This window comes from Rhipicephalus sanguineus, chromosome 1 (genome assembly GCF_013339695.2).
Source record: "Rhipicephalus sanguineus isolate Rsan-2018 chromosome 1, BIME_Rsan_1.4, whole genome shotgun sequence".
NCBI lineage: Eukaryota > Metazoa > Arthropoda > Arachnida > Ixodida > Ixodidae > Rhipicephalus > Rhipicephalus sanguineus.
The window spans coordinates 164,379,051-164,392,876 of NC_051176.1; the positions used below are offsets into that span (position 1 = coordinate 164,379,051).

Below are 13,826 nucleotides of genomic sequence, written 5' to 3' on the forward strand. Positions count from 1 at the left end.
TTGATTACTAGAGGTTAATTGTACTCGGGGCTCTTAACGTCATCTGGATCATTTCCAAAATGTCCCATTCGTGGCACGTATCGCATCCTACATTTACCTTAATTTCTCGATTAGTAGAGCACTGCCGTTGATAATACTGATGTTAGACATTCTCACACACTGACCTTTCACTCTGACATAAATTGTTATTTGCTTTTAGAGTCCCTTTAAGTGACGAAAATAGCGGGCAACCGCAAGGACTGCTAAGTTAGTGTACGCTATTCTAAAACTGCCTAACGTTGTTGTGACTGGAAGGCTAGCTCCTCTCGCATGATGCATTCACACAATCAGTGCCGTTTTGATGTCCAGAAACTTCGAGCCTCGAATCCGCTTTGATTAGGGCTACCTTTCTTTGCAGCATCAGTGACTTGCTTTGCTTTGGCAGTGTTATCCTCACCACACTGCACGGCCGACGAAAAAACCCATGCTACGTGCCTTGCATAGATAAAACAATACTGAAATCGCATCTCTGGTGGTAAACATAACGAAGCGTACAAATCGTGCTATTTTGCAGGGCCTGCCCAGAGAACATCTATGGCCTGCCTCTGTGCACATCTATAGCGTCCACGACCTACTGTAATCCTGACCTGCCCAGCTAGCGTCGTTCTACGAAGCTGCTTGTGCTGGCTCTCGTTCCGAACTTCGCCACTAAAGGGGCATTCGAGTTACCCCACCTGCGGATGCGTGGGTGCACAACAGTGCGTGCTGTAAGAGTGCTTAGTTTCAGATTGCTTCTTCGCAGTACTTATAAGTCTGGTCGTATTTTTTAATTACTGCAACACCTCTAATGGTAAGAATGATTACACGACACTTCAGCCAACATTTCACCAGTCTGTTTACAAAAAAATCAACTGCTCCAACACTGGTGAAAATTTCGACCATTGGTAATAACAATTTTTTATTGTTTTGTCGGTTACGGAAATGAACAATGACCTACCTGTCAGTGAACAAGCTCTAGAAACGTTTACTGAGCAAAATTAAATGTACGAGTTCATCACGTTAGTTGTACAACACGTACGTATAATTTTGTATTGATGTAACGACGTTCTCGCACGTCCATGATAAACAACCAATTAAGAGTAGCCTCACCTTCAAGAAAAACTGCCTTGATCCTTTTCTCACGCATCACTAGGAACTACATTGTACTGTTATTGCTGATTTTACTCAGTAAATGCCCCTTTTCTCATTTCTTTCTTCGTTTTACAGAGTGCACGCCCACGCAAACATCTCAACTCCGTGTGAGCAGATGACCACAGAGATGCTGCGTGGTTGGGGTAATTAGTAGAGTCAAAACGGCGGCGGAAAGGCCCCTAGCAGTAGAAAGAAGCGCCAACATGTGCGTGCTGGCGTTCTGCTCGCTGTGCAGGTCAGGACTACAGTAGGTCGTGACAGCGTCACATAACGTGATCCAGTGTTGCTTGACAAAGTTATGCCACTAGGTTCCGACTTCACACTTGAAAACAGTGTCCGCTTTGTCGTAAGCACGGCAGCCTTGCGCGAACCTTGTGGAATGGTTCGGCGCCGAAGTTTCTGTTCCACTCTCAGTCAAGATTTTGAGATATCCGAAAGTGGGCATGGCAATACTTCGAGATAAAGGGCATAAATACATTGCACCTATGAGAAATCGTACGGTACCGCAGAAAATTTCAACTTAGCTGATTTTTCGATATGCGAGTTCGAGTTAACGAGGTATTACTGTATTGTCCCAATTTCCAGATTTTGTTATACTAAGGTTTTTAACTCTATAACAGATATCTAATAGAGCTCCTATGCCAAAAATTGCCATTTAATGAACATGCAGTAACAAAAACTTCCATGTCAACCCAAAAAGTTAGACATTCCATGTGATAAGGATAAAACTTATGCACATCCATATATACTGCACATCATTTTCATGATATTAAATTGCTGGCACGCACAGACACTATCATTAGGTGCCTTTCTAGTAATATCAGTAAACACACTAAGCTCCCAAGCAATAAACAACCCAGCATGTAAACAGCACACAGCAAATCAATAAAGAAGTGTACTCGAGTGGCAGGTGGCATACACAATATGTACACACTTGTTCATGCAAAAAATTTCTGTCCACTTTATAGTTTGCTGGCATCGAATCAAGGATTGCCTGATTGACAACACACGTGATATTGATATGACACAACCTACACAAAGTGGGAAGTGTTTCGTGCAAGTCTCTTGGTACCTTTCATCCTCCCCATTTCTTCTATAGTACAAATATGGCCGTCACACATTGTTAGACGCACCATAGCTACAAGTGGTCTTAACAGTGCTAAGAACTTGCCTGACGTATGATGCCACCATGAGGGAGTCCTTGAAATCCAGCAGGTACCTCTGGTTGTCAGGATTCATGTATGTAACCTAGGCCAAACAGATGCAACTTATAAATCAGAATAAATATTTCTCCTGTCAAACCTGCACCACTTGACCCTTCACTTTGTTCAAGACTTTTGCACCCATTTCTTCTCGTGGTACAATGTTAATCTCTATTTATTATCACGAATAGAGATTAACATTAAATTGACCTATTAGCTGCACAAGTCTGACAGCTAATAGGTGGGCTGAATAAAAGCAAGCTGAATCTCAGAGTATCATGTAATCATGCAGTTTAGGCACCGGTGAACACTTTGTCTCTTACTTCTACTTGTTTTCTACGTACATTAAAAACTTCACGCTTGTTTCAATTATTAGTAGCCTCTAAGCCTCTGATTGTTGGTGTTATTTGCCTTGAGACAAAACTAAGAGCTGATGTTAGCAATTTATAAGCATATGTTGCCTGCTGAACATTGTTACTGTGCCTTCATAGTACCTGTGTCCAGATGCCCTGACATCAGTAAGTGGCCAGTAGCTTCATATGTAAATAAACATAAAGAAATGAAATTGACAATTTACAAATACTTTCCTTGGAATACTTCTAATATAGACAATATATGACTTTCATTAATAAAAAAAAATGCACTGCCATCTACCTTTAACCAAGTCCTCCCACAGTGCATACATAAAATACCGGCCTCCACTTATGAAGCAGCAGCAAGAGAAACTGCTGCATCATTGCTCTCTCTCACAATACTGTAACCGTGGAGCCTAGCTGGCTCGGCATGGCCTAAATTTAATGCCTGATATGTTTAGACAATGTAGGCTAAGAAAGCACAAACAATGAAGGAGCACAAAATGGAAAATGAGCTGAATTGTTTTCACCATACAAGGCAGTGAATTATGTTTCGCATAATATTAGTAATAATGAGCAGTTAAATAAAAAATAGCAGCATGCTACCAATTCTAACCAAACATGCAGTCACTGCATTTTGTGTAAGCTTCAATCTTGCTAAACAGTAGCAATCAATTAACCCATATATGCCCAGTGTCCTACATATAGGACGCTTCTTTGATGCACTCTAACATCGCTATTTCTTTAGCTGATGACTAGCGCCACCTACAGCACATCAAGCAGGCTTCAATGAGGCCTGCTTGATGTGCTATAGGTGGCACTAGTCATCAACTAAAGAAATAGCGATGAGGGCTGCTTGATGTGCTGTAGGTGGTGCTAGTCATCAGGTAAAGAAATAGCAATGTTAGAGTGTATCAAAGAGGCGTCCTATATCTAGGGCACTGGGCATATGGGTTAAGTGAAAGCAGCTGTTAAAAAGAAAAGCTGTTGACAAACACATACTCAAAATGAATCCAAACTGCGTCTATTTAAGCAAGCATCAGTTTTTAATGCTTATACTTAACGTACCTAGTCAAGGTGTCAAGAGAGAAAGAGCATGAACAAGCCTAGTGCTCAGCGATTCAAATGTGATGCACAACCCACATACTAATAGGTGTTTTTTTTCTCCATTGGCAAGCGCTGGGGACGCCAAGCTGATACACTGCGATTCAGATTGTACGTTCAACAGTGGTGCAAGAAGCACTGAACGCCTTGGAGGCCAAGTATGTATCGCATTTAAATCGCTGAGGGCTGTACATCGAGACGTATAACTATCAAAGTGTGCATATTAAAACCATTCCTAATTTAACTCTCCATCACAAGGAACTTGCGCTCTAGCATCGGTCTCCAGGAATAGGTGTCTAATGCAATACCTGTTGTCATCAGTATGTAAAATTGAATGCAGCATGCTCAGACCACCCCTCACTCTGCCTTGTGGCAGGGCCACAGAGTACTAGAATTTAGAACATTTTTGTCAAAAACTTCAAATGTAACTCACATTTTCTAATACACGAGAGCATCTGTCAATCTTCTTCAGCTTCTCCAGTTTGAAGTCTGTTGGATTTTCCAAGACTGTGACCCCTTCTCCAAAATAACTGAGGCATTCACTCACTAAAATGAAAGACAAAACAATACCTGGCATAAGTGAGTGTACCTAGTGCCAGAAAAGATGTCAACAAAACTGTACGAAATATCAAAATTACAGATGTGCATATAAAACGCAAACCTTGAATTCCGGTCATCAACCTTTAGTTGCCTCATCCATAAAACACCTAAGTAAAAATGTTTCCAATAGGGTAACTCTACATTTACAATGCAATTAGTACATTCATCCCACTTTAAAAGTCAACATGCAGCTTAATAGACAGTTGCTGTATTTAGAAATAAGTTCCAATACAACGTTCACTTTTTTAAAACTATTTAACCTCAATTAGTTGCTATTCTATCCCCATTCTGTCCTCTTTTTCCTTTACTGGCAGCTTTACTAGAATCAGTATATTTAGAAATACAGTCAAACACCATATACAGGGGTGCAACAGCCGAAATAGGATTTGCAGAAATTTTTGGAGCAAGAAAAGAATGCCAGGCCTGCTCGGAAAGCGCAGCACAGTCACAGCGAAAGCTCGAAGAGCGCCATTTCCAGTGCCCGTTATACTCTCTTATGGCTACTAATACAAGTACACTAGCAACGTACCCACTAGGCCAAAAATCATAATTTTTCTGAAGTTGGGAAGCACCCAGCACATTACTCGTCATTCTGCGGAGAAGCGAGGTACCAAATGTGCAGTTTCTTGATGCGACAGCTGATGACGATGAAGAATTATGACTGAGCCTTTTGTAATGGTTTGGAAGCTTTAAAGGACTTACTAGTTATGTAATTTGCGTTGTGTGATGCCCGGTCGTTATTTCACTCTCCCACCACGCTTTATAACATACCCTAACGTGAAAAAGAGATAGAGAGAGGGAATTAACTTTATTGAGACCTGAGGAAATGGATCATGGGAGCCTTATGGCCTTCCTTGGCAACCAAGAGAAGTGCACTTGCGAGGAACCGACTACGCTATAAATCATAATTTTTGTGAAGTAGGGTAGCAGCCACTATGCAATTTTTCGTCATTCTGTGGAAAACCGTGGTACCTGCTAAACACCTGTAAAGCATTATGTGCACTTTGTTGATGCTGTGGCTGATGACTATGAAGAATTATGGAACAGCCCTTTGTAATGGGTTCGAAGCATTCAACAAACCACTCGTTGTGCAATTCGCATTGTGTGACACGTGGTTACAGAATTCATGTTGTATAACGCTTGGTTGTTATTTTACTCTTCTACCACGCTACATTACATATGTTAATGTGGTTCCTTCTCGACATGAAGCCTGTGTAGGGTCTTTTTGCAAAGCAGTTTCAAGCACCGGCATGGCTTTGAGGTAAAACACTGGGCTCCCACGCAGAGGGCCCAGGTTCGAACCTCATTCCATCCTTGAATTTTTCTCTTACTTCGTTTTTTTTTTTCTCATTTCGAGTGATAGTGGTTACGTACAGTGGCGGTGGCGGACAACTACGGCGCCAAAAATGGCCCTTGTTGTGATCGCATAACAGCTTTCGTTGCAAAAAGTTGCTTTTGGAGCATGAAAATCCAAATTTGCATCAGGTTACAGGGAAAAAAAAACCCTCAATATTTTAGCATGAAATCCCAAACTTGGAACAGTATAACAAAGAAGGCTTACTTTTAGAAAGAAAAACAAAAATATTTACCCACCATTCAACATCGAACTCATGAAAAGTGCACGTGAGCCCTGCTATTTCAACAGAAGCAGGGTGCTGAACCACCCCACAGTGCAAACGACGATGAAGTCCACGTTAGCATTTGCAACGCCTGTCAAATCATATGACAGGTGCTGCAAATGCCAATGAGGACCTGTCAACCTGGCGACCTCGAAATCCGAGAGATTCGTAAAGCAGGAGCAAGTGGCGGTGGCGAAAGAAGAGACCTGGAGTATGTTCTTGTTTTATTGTTTCTCAGGGCCGCAGAAACGTCATACACAGCTCTGAATGATTGCAAGTCATTTCTTTAGAGGCCAGCAATCATACCAGTACACATAGTTATATGGTGCGTGCATGCATGAGTAATTAAAGAACAAAATGCGCAGTGTATCGTGAAAGCTAGTACTAATAGCCCCTTCTAAATCTTAGTACACTTTTCCGCATGGCACCAGTGTACTACGGCGAAAGTGGCTTAAAAATCATTCTGCATGCAGTAGAACAAGGCCAGGAAATTTTAGAACCGCCGTCCTTTTTCTGTTCTTTTGCAGTGGGTTTAAGGTTAGTGTCTGTGCATCTGGTTTGGATTGGATTATGATGATGCCAAAACTGCGGGTGGCCAACGCGGCCTCCATTTCTTGCTAAAATTAGCGCATCTGAAAAAATTTTGAGGCTGGTGGGCATTGTGGCGCAGTATGGCACAATTTCAAATTTCATGGTTTCGGCTCAGCTTTGTGCAAAAGCAAGGAATTTTATCAAATTGGCACAGTTGGCACAGCTGTTATATAAAACTCGCAAGAAAGCAGGAACTGGTTTGATATATCGTATAATTCAATAAAAACTTGTAAAGAATTTATCAATGTAAACAACGAATCTCAAAATACTGCTCTTTATTTTCTAAATATACACACCATGGGCACATCAGTGTGAAAAAAAAGTCTCTGATCGCCTCTTATTTTTTTCTTTTCAATGCATTGTGAAGCATGCACTTTTCAACGCTGTCCAGTAATTGAGGGCAGCTGAGCCCACAGCGTTACATTAATATGCAGTAGTGGCAAAGAAGGTTCAGGACATGAAGTGCTTCAGAAAATGCGGGCACGTCATAAGACGCCGAGTCCTCAATACTGTTGCTGGCATGCTCTTGGTTAGTCTCAATATTGTAGCCAATGGACACGAAGACAGCTGCTACTGTCTCATCAGAAATGGCACCCGGAAAACAAGGACAGCTGGGCCCACAAATAATCTGAGTTCCTTGAGGAATACGAAAAAAAAAAAAAAAAGCTCTCCAGCCACTTATAGTCCAAAGTTGCTAAAGTTAAAATTTAAACAACTATAACTGACCCGACGTTTAGGGACCGATGCGGTCCCAAAATCTTAAAAATATTTTTGGTGGTTCATTTTTGATATGTGGATGACGTCTTTTGCATGATCAAGGAGTCTAACATCGACAGTTTCCTGGCACGCCTAAATTCGATGGAACCGGCGATTCAATTCACCGTGGAACGTGGAAAGAACAACATTCTTCCTTTTCTGGATGGGCTAGTGAAACGGCAAAAAGCGGGACACACACTGGACGATATCTGCAGTTCAGTTCTAACCACCCGACTGCCCACAAAACATCAGTGGTCAACACACTCCTAAATCGCGCAGGGGCCATCTGCAGCTCCAAAGAAATACCACCGACCTCCTGGACAATGGATACCCAAAGAGCTTTATTCACCAAGTAAGCCAGCAACGCCGGGAAAGCGCCCCCCACCTGCATTCTTCTGCAAAAGGTGACACTAACAATGAGGCCTCCCGGAAACGTTGGTCCCATGCATTCCGGGAATCAGCGAGCAGCTGTCCAGGGTGTTGGGGAGGGAGGGCATCCAGGTAGCGCACAAACCCGTGTCGACAATCGGGCGACTCTAGCCACGGCCAAAAGATCGGTTGCCAAAAGAAGATTCCCCGGGTTGGTCTGCGAGGTTCCATGCATGGACTGCAATGCCACTTGCATAGGTGAGACAAACTTCCCCGTAAGGATACGGCAACACCAAAACGACGTGCGTAGCTTCAACGCTGCGCGAAATGCTCTCGCAGAACACAGCGAAAAGATGGACAATCGCATCAATTTTGACGACGCCCGGGTCATCGACACAGAAGGCAGCCACACTAGAAGACAGTTCTTAGAGTCCTGGCATATCCAAACAACACCTGGAAATGTTAACCGCTCAACCGGAACCTTACCAAGTGTGTATGTGCACGGTCTATGGAACCAGTGGAAAAAACACCGCAGCAACAAGAACGGCGGGAAGAAGGATGATGGAGAGGAGGACACCACCAAAGAAAGTCGCTAGCTTCGGAGCCGGCCGAACAGTCACCCCTGAGGAAGGGACCGAATCAGTCTGGAAATGTCGGGTCAGTTATAGTGGTTTAAATTTTAACTTTAGCAACTTTGGACTATAAGTGCCTGGAGAGTTTATTATTTTTTCGTATGAATTTTCACCCAGCCAGACAGATCTCTATCGAATATGGTCACATTTAAATCCTTGAGGAATTTATCGCACTGAACAGGTGGAGAATTGGCACCAAACTCACCAGAAATGCCAAGACCACAATGCTGAAAGCAGTTCCGAATCATTTGTTTCTCGACATCGTTCCATGACGCATTGAACTACTGACGCACTTGCCGTGTACTGCACAGTCTTCACCGGTGAGCACTTGGCCAACTATGTTGTCTCGAGGCTCTTAGAAGTGCTGCAGCCAACTAGAGCTGCCCCAAAAGTTGGCTCTGTCGAGCATAAAAGCAAGATCTCTTGCATTTTCATCAATCATGGAACCAGAAAAAGGAATGTTTTGGGACCTAATATACAGGAACCACTTGTAAAAGGTCGTCTCAAAACACAGCTGTATGTACTATTTGGGCACCAGAAGCAGCAGGCCCTACCGCCCGCCATGGCCCTAATGTCGGCCTTGTTCTTCAATATCGTACTCAAGCATGCTTCTTGGGATGCTGTATGCAGTGGCGGCATCAGACTTCTTTTCTCTACGTTCAACTCTGTTGATTATTGCCAGCTTTGCGGAGAACAGCGAGTTCTGCCATTTCACGGCAGCCACCACATCAACAAAGCGAGTGGAGAATCACGGAAAAACGAGCAGCGAACAGTAGTTTCTACTCGCACCTCGCGGTTCCCTACTAATCACACCTCTCGCTCTCCCAAATGCATGCAGAAAAGCCCCCTTTCAAGAGAGAAAGCCAGCTTGGGGGAATTTTGTGTTGCCCAATGTTCGATACAAGAAGTGCTCCAGCTATTTTTATTCCATGCAGCTGTACATTTTCCTATGCATTGTCATTAAAGTACCGTCGTGTTCGAAAAGAGTTTGATATTAAGGATAACTCAATTTAACCGAGTCCGACGCATAACTACACACTAAATGGTAGTACGCATTAACCACCAAGTAAAAATTTGCATCTCCTTGCATACGCCATCGCCGGCAGCAAAGAAATATATACAGTGCCACAGCAAATATTGCCTAAACTACCCACTGCAAAGCCTTTTCTTTGTTTTTGCCAAAGTGGAGAAAAGATTCTGGCACTCTCGCACGACCGTCCGGTAGTGCCAATAGCGCGTGGTGGCGACGCCAAGGAGCATTTCGGAACTATATTACAGGGACCGGTATACGCAGTGACTGACATAGCGACGGAACGGTCAGTGTCGGCTATATGTGTGTGCGTCTGTACCGCGATCTGCTACTAAACGAAAACTGACAGTTTCAGTGAAACGCGGTACGGCTGCGTGGAGCTGATCGTCTCCTGGCTAGTTGCGTGCAGCGCGTGGCCTTCTCGGCTCACGCCGTCACTGCCGGGCTGCTTGCTGCACTGCACGCGCACATTTGTCGTGGGAGTGTTCTTTGTACCCACTTCGCTCCAGACCATGCACAGATGCGGTGAGTAGCTTGTTCAGTTAACGCAGCGATGACGGACTTCCTGTAAGCGATGCGCACCTGCGAGGCTCTAGCGGTGCTGGCAGCGGACGGGAGTGCGTTTGGGTGGTCGCACAATAAAAGCGTGCAGTATGGTTACAACAGCGCTACGCTTGCTGTACGGTACACGTGCGTTTAGCGTGATAGCGTCAATGCAAAGAGGTTTCTCGTCACCCGCGACCAGCAACGCTCAATTCTCCGCAACAGCGAGCTGCTTTCGTTTCTACAAAGCAGCGCGCGCTTGAACACGGCGCCGCACGACGAGGCGGCAGCACGTTCAGGTTGTCACCTATTAAAAGCATGCAGTAGGCTTAAAGTAGTGCTGCGCCGCGCGCGTGCCCGAGCAGATAACTGAAGAAACTTATTGCGATATGGTTGTCGGCGATAAGTCATGCTAGCGCGTCCGTCGGCGGCCGCCGCCTCACCTTCGTTCTTTCCCGGTGCTTACTCGCAAAAGTGTCGTCGCAATCACGCGGAAGTCGGAATCAGCGATTGACCAATCTAGGCACTTCTCGAAGGTGGAAAATCTTTGGCGGCACGTTGGGGCGGGGGGGGCGGGAAGTTCAGTGGCGCAGTAAAATTTTATGGCACAAAACGTTATCGCGGTACGCAGGGTACGCACTAACCGGTAGGCATAGGACGAAGCACTACGGCCTAAGCGGTCAGCGAATGCATTAGGCTCTATGAGACTTGGTCGGGGATTCATCGCAACTACGTTTTAACAGTTAGTACGCTTAAAGCGGGTACGTATTAACGGGGTTTGACTGTGTAAGTAGAACACAACACAAACGTGATACTTTGTTTTGCCATAACCTTCATCACAGATATTAGTGACAAAGTGTTCTGAAAATTTTCTCATAATTTGTGCACCCCTTCTTTGAGGCCCACAAATATTTTTAAGAAAGTGCACAAATTATGCGAGTAATACAGTAAAACATACCCGACCATAACTTATGTTAACGCTGTTATGGAATAATGTTTGTAATATTGCTATAATATTGTAATACAGTCGAACCTCGATATATCGAATGGCACGGCGATCGCGAAATAGTTAGATATATCCAGAATTCGATATAAAAAATCACGTAAAAAATGCGTCAAGAACTTGTGGAAAACAACCAACGAACCAATCGTGGTGCAGTAAATACTCCCTTGAAGATTCAAACAAAGTATTTATTGTGTTGGCTTAAAATACTGAAAAAGAGTAGCCTGCTTTTTGTTGGCAATGGCGTGTTTGACGACTGCGTCCTCAACATAGTCCAGGCAATCCACAAGTGAAAGGCCGGTGCCTTCAATCGCGCTGCAGTGGCGGCGCGCAAGGGCCAAAGCGGCTACGACCTCAGCTGATGTCGGGAGCGGGGCACCATCAGCGCTTGCGGGATCCACCTCAGCAGCGTCTTCATTCGGCTGCTCAGCGGTAGCTTCGGCGACGATCTCTACATCCGTTAGCTCCGCCGTTGTACCAGTGCTGTCGTCACCTCCAACGAAGTCTTCGATGCACATGCTTTGCGGCTCCGCACCAACAAAGCTCTCCAGCTTGCTCCACGTTTCGGCGAGCTCGCTTTCTTCATCTGCGCATGCCAACCCAGCTTCCTCGGATTCTTCCACTGATGCTTCGTCAGTGCGTCCACCGAAGCCCGCATGCCGAAAGCAGTTGGCTATCGTCGACTGCTTGACGTTTTGCCACGACGCCTTGAGCATTTGGATGGCGCCCAAAAGATCGATCTTCAGATCTTGGCCCATCCGGAGTCTTACAAGCAAAATGTCGATCAGCCGACGCTTGTAGATAGACTTAAATGTGCGGATAATGCCCTGGTCCAACGGTTGGAGCTTCGAAGTGGTGTTGGGCGGCAGAAATACCACTTCGATGTTGCTCAGTTGGGCATCGGTGTGGTGTGCCGTGCAGTTATCGACGATAAGACATACCTTCCGTCCCTGACGCACCAGGTCCGAATCCCACGCCTTCAGCCACTTGAGGAAAATATCCCTCGTCATCCACGACTTCTTATTCCAGGCATAAGTCACCGGAATATTGGGGCAGTTCCGCATGCACCTCGGGGTTTTAAATTTGCCAATTACAAGTGGCCGCAGCTTCGTGCTCCCATCCATATTGGCAGCCAATAGGACCGTCACACGGGCCTTGCCTTGCTTGCCCCCGTGCCACTTGTCCCCGCGAGTGTCCAGCATTTGCCGCGGAAGCATTTGCCAGAACAGGCCCGTCTCGTCAGCATTAAAGATTTGGCTCGGCTCATACTTGGCGAGAACTTTGGGCCACTCATGATCAAGCCACTTCTGAATTTCTTCATCATTGGCGTCCTCACTCTCTCCCGAAACAGACTTCCCGACAATGTTGAAACGAGTCTTAAAACGTAGCCAACCGCTACTCGCACTGAAATTCTCGACGCCGAGAATGAATGCAAAGTTCTTTGCCTTCTGTTGCAACATCGGCCCCGATACAGGAATATTTCGGGCCCTTGCGTCCACGAACCACTTGTGGAGAGACTTCTCAACATCTTCAAAAGCAGCTTTGCGTACATGCCGCGCGCCCGAGTGCTGACTCTTCTCGGCCTTGGCCTTTATGTCGGCTTTGTTTTTGAGCAGAGTACTCAATGTGCTCCTTGGTATGCCTAACCCGTCCGCGACGCTCGACTTCTTTTCACCATTCTCAACGCGCTGGATTGCTTCCAGTTTTGCTGCAAAAGTCAGGGTCGTCCGTTTCTTCGCGTCTGCAGCCATCGCTACACACACCACAACGCGCGGCAGGCCTAACACACGAGCACAACAACGACCGATGCGACGGGTGCCTGGCGATACTATCAAGGAGGAGCTGGTGCAACAAGTGCAGTGCGTCGTTGCTGTAAGGCTGTGGCGTGCGTATGCCGCTACGTTCAAGTGGCGCACTCGGCGCCATCGATGTGTGCAGCAGTCGTAAACGCCCACCGCGCTACCGCTATTTTCGAGAGTTGCGGGAAAGCTCGCCGCCTGTCAACGGAGCGCGGCGGGAAAGCTCGCCGCCTGTCAACGGAGCGCGGGCGGTTCGGGGTGGCCGAGTTCGATATATCCATTATACGTCAAACTTCGTTCGAAATAAAAAAATTAGAAATGCATGCAATTTCCCACGTGATATAGGAACCGTTCGATATAGGCAATAATTCGATATGTCCGTGTTCGATATATCGAGGTTTGACTGTATTACTTTATTATTAAAAGATAAGCATGCATGCAAACGACAAACAAGCAAAACAAGAAAAGCAGAGGAGGTTTTTGTGCCTCACCTGTATTTACAATATGCGTCAGTCCACCTTGTAACCGCAACTCTTCCTTGAACCACTCTCCTGCTCGCCTAGATGTTAAGCTTAGTAGAGTCTCCAGTGCTAGTGTGCCAGTCTGCAAGAAAAAATACACAAATGTGCACAGTGACTGCAGTATAGTCTTACCGTCACATATTAGCATGACGAAAAGAATGCCATTTAAAAGATTACAAGTGACACCTATACTAAAAAAACAGGATTTTGTGCAGCTTTCAGCAGTTATACACCACAGAAAATAGCTGTTATCTCACAGGCAGTGGTGACTGCACTGACAATGAAACATTCACTACGGCAAACACTGCAAGTGTAAACCATAATCCTGAGATGCTGCAAGTAGGATTGCTCAGGCCAACCATCCACTGCAGTTGCTTGCTCAAGTGAGTGGCACTTACCCAGCATACAATAACGCATAATCACTTTTTAAAGGCCAACTCCGGCAATTTTTCGAGGTCCATGGATCTCAATAAAATTCGTTGGGTACGTTCCTTTTCACGTTCCCGTTATTTATGTCAAATTACAAGCTGGAAA

At 45.3% G+C, this 13,826-nt stretch overlaps 1 protein-coding gene across 1 annotated transcript in view; it reads right to left on the bottom strand.

Moving 5' to 3' along the window:
• Positions 1-13,826, bottom strand: part of LOC119401525 (wings apart-like protein homolog) — a 124,436-nt gene that overhangs the window by 69,667 nt on the left and 40,943 nt on the right. The window contains exons 9-11 of the mRNA XM_037668410.2: positions 13,263-13,374; positions 4,263-4,375; positions 2,342-2,418 (exon numbers count right to left, since the gene is read on the bottom strand). Of these exons, the coding sequence (XP_037524338.1) occupies positions 2,342-2,418; positions 4,263-4,375; positions 13,263-13,374 (302 nt within the window). The remainder of the gene's footprint in view (positions 1-2,341; positions 2,419-4,262; positions 4,376-13,262; positions 13,375-13,826) is intronic.